Source organism: Phyllobates terribilis, unplaced genomic scaffold (assembly GCF_046119375.1).
Source record: "Phyllobates terribilis strain yellow unplaced genomic scaffold, ASM4611937v1 Scaffold_3__8_contigs__length_932513732, whole genome shotgun sequence".
Taxonomy (NCBI): Eukaryota; Metazoa; Chordata; class Amphibia; order Anura; family Dendrobatidae; genus Phyllobates; species Phyllobates terribilis.
The window spans coordinates 313,807,404-313,828,690 of record NW_027362763.1 but is presented as its reverse complement, the minus strand read 5'-3'; the positions used below and the strand labels follow the sequence as shown (position 1 = coordinate 313,828,690).

At 45.4% G+C, this 21,287-nt stretch overlaps 1 protein-coding gene across 8 annotated transcripts in view; it reads left to right on the top strand.

The window, feature by feature from the left end:
- The window catches only part of LOC141259288 (guanine nucleotide exchange factor DBS-like), a 354,703-nt gene that overhangs the window by 304,341 nt on the left and 29,075 nt on the right, over positions 1–21,287 (top strand). For all 8 annotated transcript variants that reach the window (XM_073674992.1, XM_073674991.1, XM_073674998.1 and 5 more), the window contains one exon: positions 20,297–20,409. In XM_073674992.1, the coding sequence (XP_073531093.1) occupies positions 20,297–20,409 (113 nt within the window). The remainder of the gene's footprint in view (positions 1–20,296; positions 20,410–21,287) is intronic.

Below are 21,287 nucleotides of genomic sequence, written 5' to 3'. Positions count from 1 at the left end.
TTTGAAAATTCTCTGGTGCTGACAGTGAGCCGTCATGAGAATGCAAGTATGCGATTTGCATACTTCCGGACACATTCCGACTAGACTTGTCAGGCCTTGCTCAATACACTTGCATTGAGCAAGGCCGCGCCCATCTCATCGGCATATGACCAAATGTATGCAAATCACATACTTGTGGTCACGCACCCTCCACTCCCTGCGCTGCCACCAGAGAATCCTCACAGCGCGCAGTGCAGCCGATGTGAGGATTCACAAGTCTATAGTCACATAGAGTGACTGCAAATTTGTATCTTAAGGCTGGACAACCCCTTTAAAGGGAATTTATCACCAGTTTTTGGCCACGTCATCTGAGAGCAGCATGATGTAGGGACAGAGTCTCTGATTCCAGCGATTTGTCACTTACTGGGCTGCTTGCTGTAGTTTTGATAAAATCGCTGCTTTAACAGCTGGAGATTGTTACTAGAGGTCTAGTAACCTGCTGCCAGGTAGTCCTCCATATTCATGACCTCTATATAACCCCATCCCCACCACTGATAGGCAGCTTTTTGTCCATGCATAGTGTGCACAGGAGGCTGCCAATCAGTGATGTGGGCGGGTTATACAGAGCTCAGCATTCAGAGGAAACACTGATTTTATAAAAAATGTCAGTAAGCAGCCCAGTAAGTGTCACATCACTGGAATTATGGTCTCTGCCCCTGCTCTTAGATGGGGTAGCAAAAAACTGGTGATAGATTCTCTTCAACAAAAAACTATATAAAGCTCTATTGATACTGTAGATGGATGGTCAAACAGCTTCACTTGAAAATCTAATATAGCGAGTGCAGCTCATGTTCTCAGTTCACTTGTTTCATTTATATAAGTTATTTATTTATAGATATTAAGCATCTCTTCCTCATAAAAGCATTAGTAGATCTATGCATAGACATGCCTCAGTGGAGCTTCCTAGTGTCATTTTCTTATGGAATACTCACACAACTACATTCTTGAATAGACACCGCCACCAGGTCTCTTCTACCTCATCTGAGAGCAGCATAATGTAGGGGTAAAGACCCCGATTCCAGTAATTTCAGTGAACTGGCCATGTAAAGGTATTATTGGACTTGTCTTTGAAAGAGCTACATGCGCATATAAATAGTTTGGCTTGTAAAATACTGAGAACAAATTCACCTTAAGCTGTTAGGATGCTTTTACAATTTTAAAAAGTTCATGTAAGCCCGAGGATGGCTTTCTTCACATCTGTCCAAAAGGCACAATGATGTCAATTCAAGTAGTTCAAGGTTCTTCTAATAAATTTCTTTAAGCCTCGCTAAACGAGAAAAGCAAGAATTTAAGTATTTTCCTACACAGATGAATATAGACATATAACTGGTCTGTGCAATGTCAGTCAAAGTTGGATTAATAGTTAAAGGGAATGTGTCATGCAAAAAAAAAAATCAACATTTGAAAAAAATGGATAATATTAACGTTTTCATTTTTTTAAGCATTCACATTTTTTTAATGGTATTGAATATGAGAAATTCTTTAATAATTTTTGATATTTTAAACTTTTAAACACCAGGAGGAGCAACTCCTGACATTTGTCATGCAAACCAAGTATATTGTTAGCTCGCTTTATGGCTGCAGTAAATGTGGGCAGGATCTGCTCCCATGTGTCTCATGTCTCCTCCCTTCCCCTTCTGGGCATGGACACAAGGAGGAGAAGGATTATGTTTAAGATCACAGAGCAGAGACATTTTATTGGTGACTGCAATATGATACTGTCATGTGGATAGTGTCACCAAGGACCGCCGGCAGCGCTGATTTTGGCTTTTCTGCTACCTGAAATGAAAATTGAAATGGTGCCCTTTCCCCACAGTGCAATGAAAACATTCAATGAATAAAAGCAATTCTTCAAATTCTGGGGGAAGAAGGGTAGGGCTTTATTTATGGCGCTCATTTCATACTAAAAATGACCGGTCATCATGATTCTCTGGTCAGTATGATTACAGTGATACCAGACTTCTATTGATTTATTTCAATTTAATATGAAGAAAAATTCTAGAAATAAAAAAAAAAAGGTTTGTGGCACCATTTTCTAAGATCTGCTACGCTTTTAGTTTTCTGTCGATGGAAATATGTGAGGGCCTGTTTTGTAAGCTGATGTTTTTATTGAAACCAATTTAGGGCATATACAAGGGCGTACATAGAAATCATGGGCCCCCATAGCAAAAGTTCTAATTGGGCACCCCCACACCACCCTAGAAAAAATTAAATAATTGACGGGTTACAGAAGAGCATATCTCACAACTTTCAAGCCTTTACACACGTGGTCAAAATTGTTGGTACCCCTCATTTAATTAAAGAAAAACCCACAATAGTCACAGAAATAACTTGAATCTGACAAAAGTAATAATAAATTAAAAATCTATGAAAATGAACAAATGAAAGTCAGACATTGCTTTTCAACCCTGCTTCCACAAAATTATATGCTTCCATATAGTATAATTCACCCCCATAATCCTCCATATAGTATAATGCTCCCCCCATAATCCTCCATATAGTATAATGCACTCCCCATGGTCCTCCATAGAATATAATGCACTCCCCATGGTCCTTCATAGATTATAATGCACCCCCTATGGTCCTCCATATAATATAATGCACTCCCCATGGTCCTTCATACAATAAAATACACCCCCATTGTCCTCTATACAATATAATGCACTCCCCATGGCCCTCCATACAATATAATGCACCCTCCCATGGTCCTCCATACAATATAATGCACTCCCAATGGTCCTACATACAATATATGCACCCCCCATGGTCCTCCATACAATATAATACACCCCCCATGGTCTTCCGTACAATATAATGCTCTTCCCATGGTCCTCTATACAATATAATGCTCTCCCCATGGTACTCCATTAAGTATAATGCACCCCCTGTGGTCCTCTATACAATATAATGCACCCCCATGGTATTCTATACAATATAATGCACTCCCCCATGGTCTTGTAAACAATATAATGCACTCCCCATGGCACTCCATACACTATAATGCACTCCCCATGGTCCTCTATACAATATAATACACCCCCATGGTCCTTCATACAATATAATGCACCTCCATGGTCCTCTATTCAATATAATGCACCCCCGTGGTCCTCCATACAGTATAATGCATTTCCCATGGTCCTATATACAATATAATGGATCCCATGGTCCTCCATACAATATAATGCACCCCCATGGTTGTCCATACAATATAATGCACACCCATGGTCCTCCATACAATATAATACTCACCCCAATGTCCTCTACACAATATAGTGCGCACCCCATGGTCCTCCATACAATATAATGCACCCCCATGGACCTCCATGCAATATAATGCATTTCCCATGGTCCTCCATACAATATAATGCACTTCCCATGGTCCTTTATACAATATAATGCTCTCGCTATGGTCTTCCATACAATATAATACACTCCCCATGGTCCTCCATACAATATAATGCACCCCCATGGTCCCCCACACAATATAATACACCCCCATGGTTTTCCATACAATATAATGCACCCCCATGGTCCTCCATACAATATAATGCACGCTCCATGGTCCTCCATACAATATAATACACCCCCATGGTTCTCCATACAATATAATGCACCCCCATGGTCCTTCATAATGGCCACCAGTCACTGATTTAAAAAAATAAATACAATACTCACCTCTCCTCATTCCATCCGATGCTACAGTCTGCTGAGTCAGTGGTATGAAGCGCCGCACATGTCTGAACAGCTGGCGCGCTGTAATGACGTCCTTGTGCCTGCTGCTCTGACACATCAGGCGGTGAAGCCCCCCTCCGGTCATCAGCGTGAGCAGTGATGATGGATGAGGGAGCGTCAGCAGATGCTTCCACCCCCATGATTCTGTGCGGGCGGGCAGTTCCAGCGCTGACAAAGCTGTATTCTACATCGATACGAGTGGGACATCTCTTACTGACACCCCTGTTGTTCTTGGCTGCGCTTTCTCATGGTCATTCCCCATTTTCATAGGTGCTTGTAAGTTGCTTTTAGCCATGTCCTTCTCATGGCTCCAGTATTGACCCTATTCACTGGGGTCTCCACAAGTCTCATTCTTTGACTAATTTCTTTCTTGCTTACATATGAATACCATGCTCCTCTTTCCCCTGTATCTATTCATATTCTTTACTTGATATTGTATCATGTGTATTTCAGGATATAAGGGTCTTCCATCTTCTCATGATATTGGTGTTTTTCTACGTATTGAATAAGGATTTTTCCTATCTGTTTGTAATTCTATATGGATATTATTTGACATTATTGTACATATGACCTCATATGAGGGGGCTTCGGACATTTATTTCCAGTATACCTTTTTGGGAATTTTCATGCTGGAACTATAGCGCTAGCTTTGTCTATTGTGGACCTATGAGGTGTCATTTATGGAATCACTTGGTTTTTAAATGCTTTTAAGGTGTGTTTTCTATGGTGCCTAATAAAATTATATAATTTTAACAGTATCCAGGTGTGCTCATCACTTATGTATTGTCTTTCCCCTTGTTGTTATGTAGTGTTTGATACTTTACATGATTTAGCACCCTATTCGTTATTTCTGCTTTTGGTGGTGCACCCTGCCTTGCATCCTCACCACGATATGTCATGTTAGCCCTACAGCCAAGCATGGACCGCTTCACTCTCACTTCTTTCTTACAAAACCGACATCTGGAAGAAGTGGGCACTGCTTTTGCTTTCTGACCTCCTTTGAATGTCTGTTGCGTCTGAAGGCCTGAGTTGAGTACAGGCTGTTTTTTTAAACATGGAGGAATATTTCAATTGAAAAGGGGTTGTTCAAGTAGTGGTTAACCCTTTGAATGGATAAAGGGGTAATTCAAACTTTATTTTTACTTCCTTTTTTTAATCCCCTTGGAGCCTTGCTCTAAACACTGAATTTGTGTTCACTGCCGTTGTCACCGCTGTGTTCAGAGCGCAGTAGTGAAATCATTATGCTGCTGTGCTCTGAACACTGTTTGCATTCATTCATTCATTCAAATGTCTCATTGGTTACTGGGCTCTGTACATTGAAGTTCCAGATACTGAGCATTGTAGCCAGTGACAAAGTCATCAGGTCTGCTGCACTTTGCAGACACAGCAGTAAAGCCTCATTCAGACATCCATGCATCACATGATTTATACCAGGGGTCTCAAACTCGGCTGGGTATATGGGCCGCACATGGAAAAAAATTTGAATTTTGGGGGCCGCATTCTTTGTTCAATGTGACATTTTTAGTGATACCATTTTTTTGTATACACCTTTTGAACATTTTTGCAGTGTTTATTTTTTTATAGTTTGGGTCGTTATGGATGTGGCGATAATAAACATGCACTTTTTTTGTGTTTACTTTAGTTTACATATAAAACAGCATTTTTAGTGCCCAATATTTTTTCATGCTTTATTTTTATTTTAATTCTTTTGATTTTTACAATTTTGTTTCCCCCAATTGGCCACATACAGTAATATTGTCTTACAATTAGCATCATATAGTAATAATGGAAAACATCTTGCAGTAATGTTCCCCATCCAAGTCCCCATCTTGTGGCTATGTGCTCCATCCAGGTCCCCATCTTGTGGCTATGCGCCCCATCCAGGTCCCCATCTTGTGGTTATGTGCCCCATCCAGGTCCCCATCTTGTGGCTATGTGCCCCATCCAGGTCCCCATCCTGTGGCTATGTGCCCCATCCAGGTCCCCATCTTGTGGCTATGTGCCCCCTGTGCTGTTCTTCACACACATAAAATAGAAAAAAAAAGATGATTCTCACCTGTCCTCCATTCCCTCGGTGTCCTTCCTGCAGATGTGGCCCGCAGGCACCACAGAGTCAGAGCCCTTGATGATCCGAACCTGGTCCAGGAGGAGCCGCCGACAGCAGCGCTGCATTGCCGCACAGACACTGACTCACAGCACAGCATTTCCAATGCCAGCCGCCGGCCAATCAGAGGCCAGCAGTTGACATCTGCGTATGGCAATGACGTCATAATCGCTGCGCCGACACGCAGATATCAGCTGCTGGCCTCTGATTGGCCTGCGGCTGGCATTGGAAATGCTGTGCTGGGAGACGGTCTCTGTGTGGCAACTCTGGTCAGGATCATCAAGGGGTCTGCGCCTGCGGGCCGCATAAAGCAGCCTCCGGGACCGCATGCGGCCTGCGGGCCGCGTGTTTGAGACCCCTGCTTTATACTGACTATGTGATGATTACAAGCTGAGCTCTGAACTCTGCAGTGGTGGCAATGGTGTTCAGCACAGGCCAGGTACCCTGGCACTGTACTACTAATACCAGGCTGCTGACCTGTACTCACACCTGGAAGAAGTTACCACCGCAGTCATGCTCTCACCACTTATGTTACGCTTGCGCCCGGACTGACTGGCGTGAGCGTGATTAGTGATCCCACTGTACCATGAACCGAGGAGTGCCTGGAGGGGCGTAACTAAGTATCAACCCGATCCGACCAAGGTCGCACGGCGGCTCAGTCGACTCCGTGAACCAAGGAGGAACTGAGCAGAGGGACCAGGTGCTACTCCAGGTCAGACCCCGGTCACAGCTGTTGACCCACACCGGGGAATGCAGGAACAGGCAGGTTAGACTGTCATACAGGCAGGTGGGTATTGGCAGGCATGGCTGATATGCAGACAAGTGGATACTGGTAAGCACGGCTGGTATGCAGACATGTGGGTACTGGCAAGCAGGGCTGGTATGCAGACAGGTGGGCACTGGCAAGCATGGCTGGTATGCAGACAGGTGGGCACTAGCAAGCACGGCTGGTATGCAGACAGGTGGGTACTGGCAAGCACGGCTGGAGCGCAGACAGGTGGGTACTGGCAAGCACGGTTGGAGTGCAGACAGGGAGATACTGGCAAGCACGGCTTGCGGTAGACAAGCAGAGTAAAGCGAAACCGCTGGAGCGGAGGACAAAGCAGAGCAGAGAGGAACCGCCGGTGCGGTGAGGAAGCAGAGCGGAGCGAAAACCGCAGGTGCGGTGGGCAAGGCAGAGCAGAGCGGAGCTGCCGGAGCGGTGGACAAGGCAGAGCAGAGAGGAACCACCGGAGCGGTGGACAAGGCAGAGCAGAGCGAAACCGCAGGTGCGGTGAACAAGGCAGAGCAGAGTGAAACCGCAAGTGCGGTGGACAAGGCAGAGCAGAGCGAAACCGCAGGTGCGGTGGACAAGGCAGAGCAGAGCGAAACAGCAGGTGCGGTAGACAAGGCAGAGCAGAGCGGAACCGCCGGAGCGGTAGGCAAGGCAGAGCAGAGAGAAGCCGCCGGAGCGGAGGGCAAGTCAGAGCAGAGAGAAACCGCTGGCGCGGTGAGCAAGCAGAGCCGAACAGGGCTGAAGGTGCAGGCAGAGAGGACAGGACTCTGTTCACATGGAACAGACTGGAAAATACAGGAAGATGGCTAGAACACAGGAGGTAGATACAGAAGAAGGGAAAAGGGACAAGCAGAACCAGATACACACAGGGTACTTACAATGAAGTAGCGAGTGGACACAAAACTCACAAACAGAAGTACAGAGACAACAAGTGGTGTTAAGTGCAGGTTCAGACACTGCAGGAAAAGGGAAGGTACGGATATAGAGACAAACAGGTAACAGGCTAGGATACAGTTCAGACAGGAACTGCTACTGCAACGAGATACAAGAACGAGCCTGGGTAGTTACGTGCAGGTTGAGACACTGCAGGAAAAGGGAAGGTACGGACATAGAGACAAACAGGTAACAGGCTAGGATACAGTTCAGACAGGAACTGCTCCTGCAACGAGATACAAGAACGAGCCTGGGTATACAGCCCCCAGAGTGGCGGAAACAGACTAGACGTCACAGGTAACAGGTCTGGGTATACAGCCCCCAGAGTGGCGGAAACAAACTAGAAGTCAGAGATAACAGGCCTGGGTGTGCAGCCCCCAGGGTGGCAGAAACAGACTAGAAGTCAGAGATAACAGGCCTGGGTATGCAGCCCCCAGGGTGGCAGAAACAGACTAGAAGTCAGAGATAACAGGCCTGGTTATGCAGCCCCCAGGGTGGCAGAAACAGACAAGATACAGGACAAGACCTGGCAACTCAGAGGCAAGGAGCACACTGATAGTTAGTGTTGCTCAGGCACCTCCTTCTGGGTGGAGGGGGTTTAAATATCCAGTGACTCACAGCAATAGGCTGGGGACGCATTAGGAGTGCGCCCACAGCAGCTATAAGAAACAGGAAGTAACCGGGCCTCCGCCCTAAGCAATCAGACAAGAGACATGCACACAGCATGAACTGGAGCAAGGTTTGCAGGCTGGACTGACTGGTAAGATTGCGGTCTTGCATAGTGGGAGGTGGTGCACTATGCAAGCACGCCGCCAGGGATGTTACAACTTATAGCAGATTGGCGGCTGTAACTTCTTCAAGTGGTCGGTAGTCTGACATTAGAAGTACAGTGCTAGGCTGGCTGACTTTTTCTCTCTGCCGCTGCAGTGCTCTGGTGCTGGGACCTCCGTTCGCCGCTGATCACTGTAAGTAGCTGTGAGCGGTGACAAGGGAAAATTGTGGCTCAGCACATAACGCTGGACCACAATAAAATTGTATGGCAGTCTGACCCTATAAACTGTGGCTGCTGCATTTGCTGTGTGTAAGTGTGTGCTCAGATACTTACCCTCCAGCAAATACATTTTTTATCATAAAAAAAAAATCTGACATCAGTGTCAGATGTGTGCTTATCACAAGTGACTATACGGAGTTTTGCATTTCTTGTGCAGTTCTTTTTGTGAATGGCGAATAATTGTTTTTTTTAAGTACAAAAGAAAATTGCATCGGCCCCGGAGAGTCCTCACATCGCACAGTGTGCAAGATGTGAGGATTCCCAAGTCTGCAATCACAAAGAGTGACTGTAGACTTGTAGGCTAGACAACCCCTTTATGAATGTGGGACCCACTAGCAGAAGCATCATCACTACTGGCATCTGCCATCCAGGCAGTAACACTACCAAATGCAGGCCACAATTGGTTTGCCTACTGCAAGTCCATTAGTGAGGAGGAAGCAGAGGGCATTTGTCACACAAGGTGTGGGAAAGACTCAGTGCAACACGAAGGCAAGACGGGAAGGAAACTCAAACACTAGGGAAAAGGGAAGTGGAGACCCCTAGGCAGACCTAATAAAACCCTGCCTACCCTACCATCTCTACATTGGTTCCACATCACTCGCCGAGCAGGAAACCTAAGCCCTGTATATCCCTAGAGCTTGGCCCTAGATAGGGAGGGGTGAGCACTGGTCATGCCCCACTACAAACTAAAGACAAGAGCGAAGACAAACAAAAGGGATAACTTAGTGTGGCACCCCAGGAGTCCGGTTGCCACAGTTGCATTGCCTCCCTCACAAGGGGGTGATGCCATGCCTGGAAGCAAGGAGGGGACCCCTAATCAGGTTTTGCTAGCATGCAACACTTTCCTGGCTCCAGACCAGCAAGGGGAGCTCCTCCCCTTAGCAACCAGGATCTGGAGGCGGGGTTAGTTAGTGTGTGGAGAGCAGAGAGGAGTTGAAGTCAGGACATCAACGAGGAAAGACCTGGGGAGTGGAGCTGTCAGCCAGCTCACCCCAGAGAGAAGCGCAGAAGAACCGGACACCGGAGTCCGAGGTTGTGGGGCACTGAAGGCCCAGCAGCAGAATCTGGAGGGCAGGAGACTGCAGGTCTCCTGGCCCCATCAGACGCCCAGAGGCTCAGCAGCACGATAGGGCCCAGCATCGCCACGTGGGAGCGACACTCCAGGAAGGCCCGAGATGCCTGCTATACGGGTGAGCACAAAGACGTTTTACTCAGGGACGAGGGCCACAGCATAGCTACAAGCAGCAGGGCCAAAGAGATTAGCGCAAAGGGAAGGTCTACAACTTCACCTGGTGAGGTGGATTCCCAACTTGGCTGCCCGGACCTCTGCTACCAGCTAGTACCCATGCCCCGGTTTGCCTAACCACCGCAAGTAAAGATAAGAGGAAACCGCCATTAAGTTGTGGACTGATTATTATTATTTTTTTTTTTTAAACCAATTATTTTTATTTAGGTTTCAAAAATTTACAGCAAACAGTTATCAATATACATATAACAATTCACATAACGTGTAGTAATACAGTCAAAACCCTCTCCCCCCTCCCCCCTCCCGCCAATACTCCTTATGCCGGGCATACCTGGGAACATTGACAATCATATTACCGCCATCCATGCGGACCATATTTTCCCAAAAGTTCTCTCTCCATGCCTCCGCCTGTAAATGCTTTCCTCTAAATGCATTACCGTACGTGTCTGAGCAATAAATTCCCTCCAAGTGGGGGGTTCCGAATCTGTCCATTTTCGTGCTATTAGTTTGCGTGCCACATATAGCAATCGCGCTATCGCCACTTTGTAATGTTCTGAGACAGGTATTCCATCCACCTCCCCCAAAACACACAGCACCGGGTTTCTGTCAATTGTACATGTATAAGCCCTCTCAATTTTGCTAACAACGACCAACCAATAAGCCACTAGCCGCGGGCATGACCATAGCATGTGTAGCAGTCCGGCCTGGTCCGTGCCACATCTAGGGCAACTGGAATCTCCCCTCAAGCCCGCCTTGTACAGGCGCAGCGGTGTTTTGTATGTCCTATGTATTATGTATAATTGGGAGATCCGTGCCTGCTCGCTTAGAGAGATCTTCGGGACATATTCTAGAATTGCCTCCCATTGTTCTGTTGTGAGGGTACCCACCTCCCTTTCCCATTTACTCTTTGCAATGAAGTGATTTCCCCCCAGATAGGAGTGCAGTAGGTCATGATATAAGCTCGATATGACTCCCCTCGTCCCTCCCTTCATACACACAGAGTCTAGTACAATGTCACCCTGAACCGTCATGGCTCCCAATCCACACTGTGCCCTCCAAGCATGTCGAAGCCTATAGTATTGAAATCCCCATACCAAAGGCAAATCAAATTCTTCTCTCAATTTCTCAAAGGTCTTCAGGTCCGTTCCACTCTGCAGCTGGCACACATATCTCACTCCTTGCGCCTTCCAATTGCCCATTTGACACAGCTTATTAAGTTCCGGCAGATGTTCATTGCCCAACACCGGTGAGTACTTAGTCAGCCCGTCCACCCCCCTGATCTTTTTAATAGTGTCCCATACCTTCTGAGTCAAGCCTAAGGTAGGATATATTGCTCCCAATTTCTTAAAGGTACCATCCTCTAACGCCTGGACCAGTGGGCGTCTCCCCGACACATGTACCAGCACCCGGCAAGCTGCCCCTCCACAATCGGGTTCTCTCCATCCCCTGACATGCTGGCCCTGTACTGCCAAGAAATAGACCCAGGGATTGGGTGCGGCCAATCCTCCCTCCTCCTTCCCATTTTGCAGCGTTCCCAATTTAATCCTTGCCTGCCTCTTGCCCCATATCAAGGATCTGAAGATAGAATCAATACCCTGAAACCGTTTTTTTGGTAGCCATATCGGTGAGTTGTGCAAAACGTACATTAGTTGTGGCATAAGGACCATCTTAATCAGGTTAGTTCTACCCGTCACCGTCAAAGCCAATTGGCACCATGCGCCTATTTTCTTTTTAAATTTCTCTAGCAGAGGAACTAAATTCAGATCCGTGAATCGTGTCAATGGAAGCGCCACCCATATCCCAAGGTATTTAAATTGTGAAACCAGCTGGAGCTGCTTCCCCCTCTCATCTATCTCCTCCGCTTTTATTGGTCTATCTACAGCCATGACATAAGACTTGTGCCAGTTTATCTCCAGTCCCGAAATGCTCCCAAAGTGTTTAATTACATCCATCGTGCACCCCAATGTCTCTCCTGCATTTTCCAGAAATAACAGGATGTCATCGGCATACAGTGATATTTTTTCTTCCAGCCTCCCAAATTTAAATCCGACCACTCCTCTCTCAGCTCTTATTTTGGCCGCCAGGGGCTCCACTGCCACCGCAAACAATAGCGGGGACAGCGGGCACCCCTGCCTTGTGCCCCTATGTAAGTCAAACATCCCGGACCGTTCACCATTCACCTTAACTACCGCCCTTGGGGATGAGTACAATAACTTCACCCAGGCCATGAATGCGGGGCCAAATCCCATTATTTCCATGATTTTCCATAAATATTTCCATTCCACGCTATCAAATGCTTTTCTAGCGTCCAATGACATCACTATTCTCCCGCCACCATTATCAGCAGGCAGCTGCATATTAAGAAATAATCTTCTCAAGTTAACAGCCGTGGAGCGGTTGGGCATAAAGCCCGACTGGTCCTCGTGAATAACAGTATGCGCAACCCCGGTGAGCCGGGTGGCCAGGATCTTAGCGAGTATTTTGACATCCGTTGTCAACAACGATATGGGCCTATATGACTCCGCATCCATGGGATCTTTCCCCTCCTTTGGCAGAACCACTATCACCGCTTCCTCCATTGATCTCGGTAACGCCCCCTTCACCAAAGCCTCATCAAACACAGATTTCAATTTTGGAGCTAGCAGTTCCACCAGCTCCCTGTACACCTCCCCAGGTAGACCATCAGCACCCGGTGATTTGTTATTGGGCATAGACAGAATTGCACATTCCACCTCCTCCACACTCACAGGTTCATCCAACCTCATCCTATCTTCCTCAGACAATTTAGACAGTGAGATGCCTTCCAAAAATTCCTCTACGGCCCCCTCCGTGTCCCGTACTCTTGAATTGTACAGTGCCATGTAATATTCCTTGAAGACCTCCAATATGTCCTTTGTGTCTGTCAGAGTCGTCCCCGTTTGGTCTCTCAACCTGTACACCCTGGAAGACTCCCTCTGTGCCGCAGATATCACCGCCAACAAGTGACCCACTCTCTCTCCTTCCTCAAAGAATTGGGCTTGCTGAAATGCCCTTTTCCTCTCAGCTTGCATCATGTGCAGTTTATTAACTGCCTCCTGTGCCAATTTTAGTCTATTGTGAGCTACACTCGTTGGCGCCAAAATCATGTCTGCCTCTGCCCTTGTCAAGTCATCCTTTATTTGTTGATCTGCCAATTTAGTTTTGGTCTTACACCGTGAGATCTCACTTATAAAGAGTCCCCTCGTAAATGCCTTCATAGAATCATAGAATGGTAGAGTTGGAAGGGACCTCCTGGGTCATCTGGTCCAACCCCCTGCTCAAAGCAGGATTCACTAGATCATCTCAGACAGATGTCTGTCCAGCCTCTGTTTGAAGACGTCCATTGAAGGGGAACTCACCACCTCTCGTGGCAGCCTGTTCCACTCATTAATCACCCTAACTGTCAAAAAGTTTTTTCTAATATCTAATCTGTGTCTCCTCCCATTTAGTTTCATCCCATTGCTTCTAGTCTTTCCTTGTGCAAATGAGAATAAAGATGATCCTTCTACAATGAGACAGCCCTTGACATATTTGTAGACAGCTATTAAGTCTCCTCTCAGTCTTCTTTTTTGCAAGCTAAACATTCCCAAATCCTGCAACCGTTCCTCATAGGACATGGTTTGCAGACCAGTCACCATTCTGGTCGCTCTTCTCTGAACTTGCTCCAGTTTGTCTATGTCTTTTTTAAAATGTGGTGCCCAAAACTGTACACAGTATTCCAGATGAGGTCTGACCAAAGAGGAGTAAAGACCGATAATGACTTCACGTGATCTAGACTGTATGCTTCTGTTAATACATCCCAGAATTGTATTTGCCTTTTTTGCTGCTGCATCACACTGTTGACTCATGTTCAGTCTATGATCTATTAGTATACCTAAGTCTTTTTCACATGTACTGTTGCTTAGCTCTATTCCTCCCATTCTGTATATGCTTTTTTCATTTTTATTGCCCAGATGTAGTACTTTGCATTTTTCCCTGTTAAAAACCATTCTGTTGGTTGCTGCCCACTGCTCCAGTTTATTTAGGTCTTTTTGAATCCTCTCTCTCTCTTCTCTAGTATTAGCTATCCCTCCTAGCTTTGTGTCATCAGCAAATTTAATCAGTTTACCCTCAATTCCTTCATCTAAATCATTGATAAAGATGTTGAACAATACAGGTCCCAGGACGGAGCCCTGTGGTACCCCACTTGAGACATTCATCCAGCTGGATGTGAAGCCATTTACAACCACCCTTTGAGTCCGATCACTAAGCCAGTTATGAATCCACCTAACAGTTGCCTGGTCCATTGCATACTTGGTCATTTTTTCAATAAGGATGATGTGAGATACTTTGTCAAATGCTTTGCTGAAGTCAAGATATACTATATCTACAGCATTTCCCTGATCCACCCAGTCAGTGATTCTGTCATAGAAGGAAATTAAGTTAGTCTGACATGACTTGTTAGTTACAAACCCATGCTGACTCTGGTTAATCACTTCATTCTTATCCATGTACTTACATACATGTTGTTTAATAATTTGTTCAAAGATCTTTCCTGGTATAGAAGTCAGACTCACCGGCCTATAGTTCCCTGGGTCCACCTTCTTCCCCTTTTTGAAGATAGGAACAACATTTGCTCTTCTCCAGTCTTCTGGGACTTCTCCTGTTCTCCAAGAATTTTCAAAGATTATGGAGAGTGGTTCTAAAATTTCTTCTACAATCTCCTTCAGTACTCTGGGGTGTAATTCATCTGGACCTGGAGACTTGAACTCATTTATGTTAGCTAAATATTCCCTCACAATCTTTCTGTTTACTGATAACTTGGATTCCTCTATTCCTTTAAAAGGACAGTGAACATCAGTTGATGTTACATTTTCTTTCTGAGAGAAAACAGATGCAAAATAGGAATTAAAAAGTTCGGCCTTCTCAACATCCTCTCTTACCATTTCTCCATTTTCATCCTGTAAAAATCCTATAGCATCTTTGACTTTTCTTTTACTTTTGACATACCCCCAAAATCCTTTTTTATTGCTTTTGACATCTCTTGCAAGCCTTAATTCATTGTCAGCTTTAGCTAACCTGATACGTGCCCTGCAGGATCTGCAGACTGCATTATAATCTTCTTTAGATATGCCTCCCTCTTTCCATTTAATAAACATTTCTTTCTTTCTTTTTAGCATGTGTTTAAGTTCTGTGTTCATCCATCCTGGTTTCCTTAAATGCTTCCCATTCTTCCTACTTTTCGGGATTGTTAACGATTGTGCTTTGAGAATCTCATTTTTAAAAATTTCCCATCCTTCCTGGACATTTTTGTCCTTAAGGACATCCAGCCATTGGATCCCTCCTATTCTCTTTCTGAGTCTCTTAAAATCTGCCTTTCTAAAATCTAACCTTGAAGTTTGCGTCTTCACATGTCTTCCTCCTCTAGTTATCCAAAATTCTATAATAGCATGATCGCTGCCTCCTAGGGTCCCAGCCACCTTTACCTCCTCAACCATTTCCTCCCTGTTTATAAGAATTAGATCCAAAGTAGCAGATCCCCTTGTTTTCTCCCCTACCTTTTGGAAGATAAAGTTGTCAGCAAGAGAGGATAAGAATTTGCTTGACCTGTTAGTTTTACTTGAGAGAGATTCCCAACAAATGTCTGGATAGTTGAAATCTCCCATGACCACTACGTCATATTTTTTGGAGAACTTGGTCATTTGATACATAAAGAGTTCATTTATATCTTCAGCTTGCCCAGGTGGCCTGTAGTAAATGCCTACAATGGTGTCCTTTCCGTTGTTCTCTCCTTGTATTCTTACCCAAACAGTTTCCACAGAACTCCCAGTCTCTGAAGCTTCAATCTCTGTGCAGATATACGCTTTTCTAACATACAATGCAACACCTCCTCCTCGTTTATCAAGTCTGTTTCTTGCAAATAAGTTGTATCCTTTTAGCCTTTTATTCCAATCATGTGTATCGTCCCACCAAGTTTCAGTGATTCCAATGACATCATATTCCTTTTCCTGCATTAGTAGTTCCAATTCTCCTTGTTTGTTGCCCATGCTTTGTGCATTTGTATAAAAACATTTTAGTTTGTGATTGGTTTCTCTTCCTCCCATATTTTTATTATTTAGATTTTTTTGTCTTTGTTCTTCTTTTCCACTTCCAGTAGCAGAGATCTCAATAGTATTTGTCAGCTGTATGGCTTTTTCTGGCCTTTTGCTTCCCTTCCCACATTGTTCTAGTTTAAAGCTCTTCTGATGAGTGTAGCAAGGCGACTTCCAAATACATGTTTTCCAGTCTTCGTAAGGTGCACCCCATCTCTAGCAAGTAGTCCATCGTATAGGTAATTCATTCCGTGATCCAGAAATCCAAATCCTTGTTGACGGCACCATCGACGTAGCCAGTTGTTCACCTGTAGAATCTTATTCCACCTCATTGTTCCATGGCCATCCACTGGGAGGATGGATGAGAAGACCACCTGCGCTCCCAATTCTTTCACTTTCTTGCCTAAGTCTTCAAAGTCACTGCAGATGGTTTCCAGGTCCTTTCTTGCGGTGTCATTTGTCCCCACATGTATTAGCAGGAATGGGTAGTGATCTGTAGGTCTGAAGAGTCTTGATATCCTGTCAGACACATCTTTAATTTTTGCTCCTGGAAGACAGCACTCCCTTCATAGCCTCCCACACCACTGTGGCCTCAGCACTCCCTTCATTCACTTGGAAGAAGTGCTCTAGTTCTTTGGTTATGCCACCCATATCCACCACTTTAAGCCACGTCGGGTGAAGACGCCAACCTCCCCTCTGACCCTGAGCAGATCCCACTAGAAGCGTGACAACCATAGGACTATGATCCGATAGAGTCCTCTGTAGGTATTCCACCTCCCCAACCATCCCATCCATAGCAGTATCCCCAAAAGCCAGGTCTATCCTTGACAGTGTTCCGTGTGTAGCCGAGTGACACGAGAAGGTCCTCTTACCCTCATTTCGTACTCTCCACAGATCCACCAGCCCCAGCTCCCCCACGTAGGTGCCAAATGCAGTCATTCCGTCCCGTCCAGCTTCCATACCTGCCGGACGTACTTTATCCCAGTAATCATTCATGGTGTTGTTAACATCTCCCATAATCAACATCGGAGCCTCCCCCCATCTGGCCGTCAAGTCCATTACTGCTTGAAGTTCCTTTTTAGAATAAGGCGGAGGGATATATAAAGCCACTAAAATCATTTTGTATCCATACAATCTGCACGCAATCCATACATACTGCCCTTCACTGTCTACTTGCTCTGCCAGCTCTTCATAATGTGCGTTTTTGTGTATTAGGACTGACACCCCCCTGGAGTACGAGGAATAAGTGGAATGATATGTCTTTAACATCCACCCTCTCGATAGCCAGTGCCTAGTATCTCTAGTGAGATGGGTCTCCTGTAAGCACGCAATCATAGGATCACAAGATCTGATGTGATTCAGAACTGCTGCCCTCTTAATCCTGTCAGATATACCACGTACATTCCAACTTAAAATCCGAACCGTACGGTTACTCATTGTGCATTAGAAAAAACAATCCACCATCATCAAGTAACATCTTTCCATTTTGTTCCCAAGCATACCAGGTCAAACAGCATAAGCAACCCCATTTTCCCGCAAATCCAACCCATCCACCTCCCCCCCACCCTTCTCTTGTCACTCTCTTCCCAACGTGAGAGTGGGAGCTCAAAGAACCTGAGCAACATCGTAGTATACCGCATATCAACATGCGCCGTGTCCTCCTCCAGCATTGGCAGTCTCTCCACCACATAATCAATAGTATGCATAGTCCCGAACCATTAATCAAACAAATTAACTATAAAACTATAAAACGTAGATCCCAGCGGGGGTTTCTCCCCCTCCTCTGCGGTTTCGCAGAGCAATGCAGAGCCACAACCCTGTCCAGTGGTCAGGATAGCAGGGTCGTGCATTCACCGTGCCGAGTCCTCAGCGTCTCTCAATTTGCTCCGGTTCCGCTCCAACCACGAGGCGGCCTCTACCGGTGACGGGAAAAAATTGACCTTTCCAAAGGCTTCCACTCTTAATTTGGCAGGATAAATTGTAGAGTATTTCACATTCAAAGAGCGGAGCTGTTTCTTCACTTCACCATACCGTAGCCGCAGCTTTTGCACCTCAGCCGAGTAATCCGGGTATATTTCAATGCGTTTGCCCTCCAGGGTAAGATCTGTCAATTTTCTGGCCTTACGTAAGATAGTGTCCCGGTCTCTGCAGTTCAGGATTCTGGCTAACATCGTACGAGGGCCCTCTCCAGGCACTGGGGGTCTCATGGGCACTCGATGGGCACGCTCCACAGCAAACACCCTCGACAGGATATTAGACCCAAACTTTCCCAGCAGCCAGGTTTCAACAAAGGTCGTGGGGTCAGCACCCTCAGCTCTTTCAGGGATGCCCACAATACGCAAATTGTTCCTGCGTGACCAGTTTTCCAGGTCATCGTTTTTGTTAGCCGCTACCGTGATCCTCTGAGTGTGCTGTTGCTGCGTCTTTTGCACTGAGGTTAAATGATCTTCTGTTACACCAACTCTGCCCTCCACCTCAGTCAATCTGGCTGTAACTTTCTGTATAGAAGCCTCAATGCCTCCCATGTCGGCTTTCAGACCATTCACCTGCTTTGTCAGAGCAGTTAAAGCAGTCTTGCAGTATAAGACAGCCTGGAATACATCTCGCAGAGTCGGCTCTGCCTCATCTGAACTTTCAGCTGCCAGCACAGTGTCACCATCCCCCTCCTCCTGCTGTTCATTATGTAGCACCGGCACAGGCATCTCCTCACCATCTTCCTCCTCATCTCCATGCTTCTCACTGCCTTCACTTCCTTCTTCATCTGCCTTCATGCCCCTCGCATACCTGTGCAGCCGTGCTGAAGCCTCCAGCCTCCGTGCATAGGCTGTGTTCCTCCTTCCCGCCTCTTCCTCTGTCTCGGTGCCATCTTGGGCTGAGGCACTGCTGCAGGCCCCGGCATCCTTCTGCCTTTTGCGGCCCATGTTGGACTCTCTGAGTCTGGCAGAAGCTCGCCTCTGACTCCCGGGACCCTCAGACAGTAGTTCCTGATAAGGGATTTGGCTGGTTCGGGCTCTGTGCAGGATAATTGAAGCTAATGGTGGTGGAGAGGCACTGCCACCCGACCTCTCACATCAAGAGCTAGGCCACGCCCGTGGACTGATTATTAACTGTACCATCCTCTGCACTACACCGCACAGCAACATCTATAAAATCACTACTTCCTGCCCTGGAGCTAAGCTCTGCCTGTGGAGAGCTAAACCAACTCTGCTGCGTCATCATCGGCTCCAGAGGTTCTGCACCGCAGCGGCGGCTCCATATAGCCGCATACCACAGGTGGCGTCATGAACATTATATAAAAACTATAATCCCCTTTCCCAAATTCCCCTTTTATTGACTGCCCTGGGTCACAGACCGGGTCACCCACCACTGTGACATCTCCCCTAGCAACGACCGGCCTGGCTACCGAGTACCCCACGGCCCAGGGGGCGCGTCATTAGCTTGAGCAGACACCAGAGAGGAAACGCCAACTGTCCTCCAAGGGCACCAGAGAAGAAGCTAGTCGACTGCTAGCGCTCCTAGCCAGAGCCAGGGAACATAGAAATATCACCAGTGGTTCCCTGCAGCAAACTGAGGGTTTTTAACTCCCCTGCAAGGGTGTGTCAATTGACAGCAGGAGAGTGGTCGCACCTGGGTCTTAAAGTGAGAAGGATTAAAAAGGTGTCTGCAATGCCAAAGGCAGTGACCTTCTGCAGCCAGAACCAGTGTGACTGTCCATAACATCTGACACACCCATGACAGCATTATGGAGTATATGGCACATCAGTCATCTAAGACACAGCAGGATTTTGTTACCTCTGACAGAAACACCATCATTTTGAGTTCATGTCCTGCAAAGAATGGTCTTCAAAAATAACTAAGGATAATTTTTGGACCATTTTTATTTGTCAGTGCGCTGTATTAATAAATGGACTGTTGGTTACTGCTTGTTACCATCTGTTTATATGGTGAGGTCATTTTGACATTACTAAGGCTGTGCTTGTGTTAAAGAGCTTGAAAGAGGTTGGATACAGTCCTAGGAGACCTCAGAGTGTTACACATGTTTTTACTTGGTAACTTGAGGCTTAACAGTTTTTAGATTTGCAGTGAATCGATTCACTGTAAATTCATAAAAAAAAAAAAAATTCAACAAACCTGGCATATTCGAATTTCAAAAGGTCTGATCATCTCTAGATGCTGCCTTTAGAGTTTTGAATTGCATAACTAATGTTCTGCAATAAAACTGTGACTATTGTACTCCTCTAACTAGTGTGTTCTTCATCCAGTGAATTTTATTGAACTTGACCTGAAAATATCTACAGATACATTTATTTATGTTTTACTTTTGCAGGTTTCTAGCCTTTTCTGTGTGGAAAGTAGTTTTGACACATGTTCACCAACAGCCTTTTCCCTTCAACCAGGGGATGTAGTTCAGTTTCAACAATGTGGAGAGAATGGACAGTGGTAAGTTTAACAACATGTGATATCACGTATATTTATTCAGTTATTAGTGTACTCAGAACAATGTCATTTTATACTGTATCATATATATTCTTAAACTATCCCCCTTCCCTTATTCTTCCCGCAAATAGTTACCCACTGATATGCAATACTGTGTTCTTCCAGTAAAATCTATCAGTTTCTGAGTTATGCTTCCTGGCTTCTCTATCAGGAAGCTCTATCTTTCATTGCGTAGTGCTGTGTGACTATGAAAGAAGTAACAGCACGACAGCATTGCAGGCCAAAGGATGTACTAGTTCCCCTAAAAAAGGTGACTACCACATTACACTGTAACCTAATCTTATAGATTGAGGTTAAATTGCTGTCACATGGAATTTTGCTGTGCAATGGCACCTAGTTATTGTAAAAGCATATTCCTATTAGTCTAAAGCTCAATATACACATGCCATATTATGCAACCTTATAGGAATACACGACATGGAGTATCACGTGATATTGTAATTCCTTCTGATTTTATGTGTGTACAATTGTTGCTTGCAATATGTTGGTGCAAGTTATCAAACAATATACCATAAGTGATGCAATTTCTCCTGAAATCTAATCTCCCATTATGTCCACAGCACATCAATTATGTAATGAATTTCTACTATGGGCGAAAAAGATTGTGATCTCAGATGCCCAGAAAGAACCTAAAAGTACCTGTTGGGAACTCACTTGTTTAGACAAATATACAGAACTGTGCAAATGTTTTCGGCAACTGCAAATACTGAAAAGTAAGGATGCTTTAATATCGAAATGTTAATAGTATATTTTTATCAACTAACAAAATGTAACGTAAATTAACAAAACAGAAATATAAATCCGATCAATATTTGATGTGA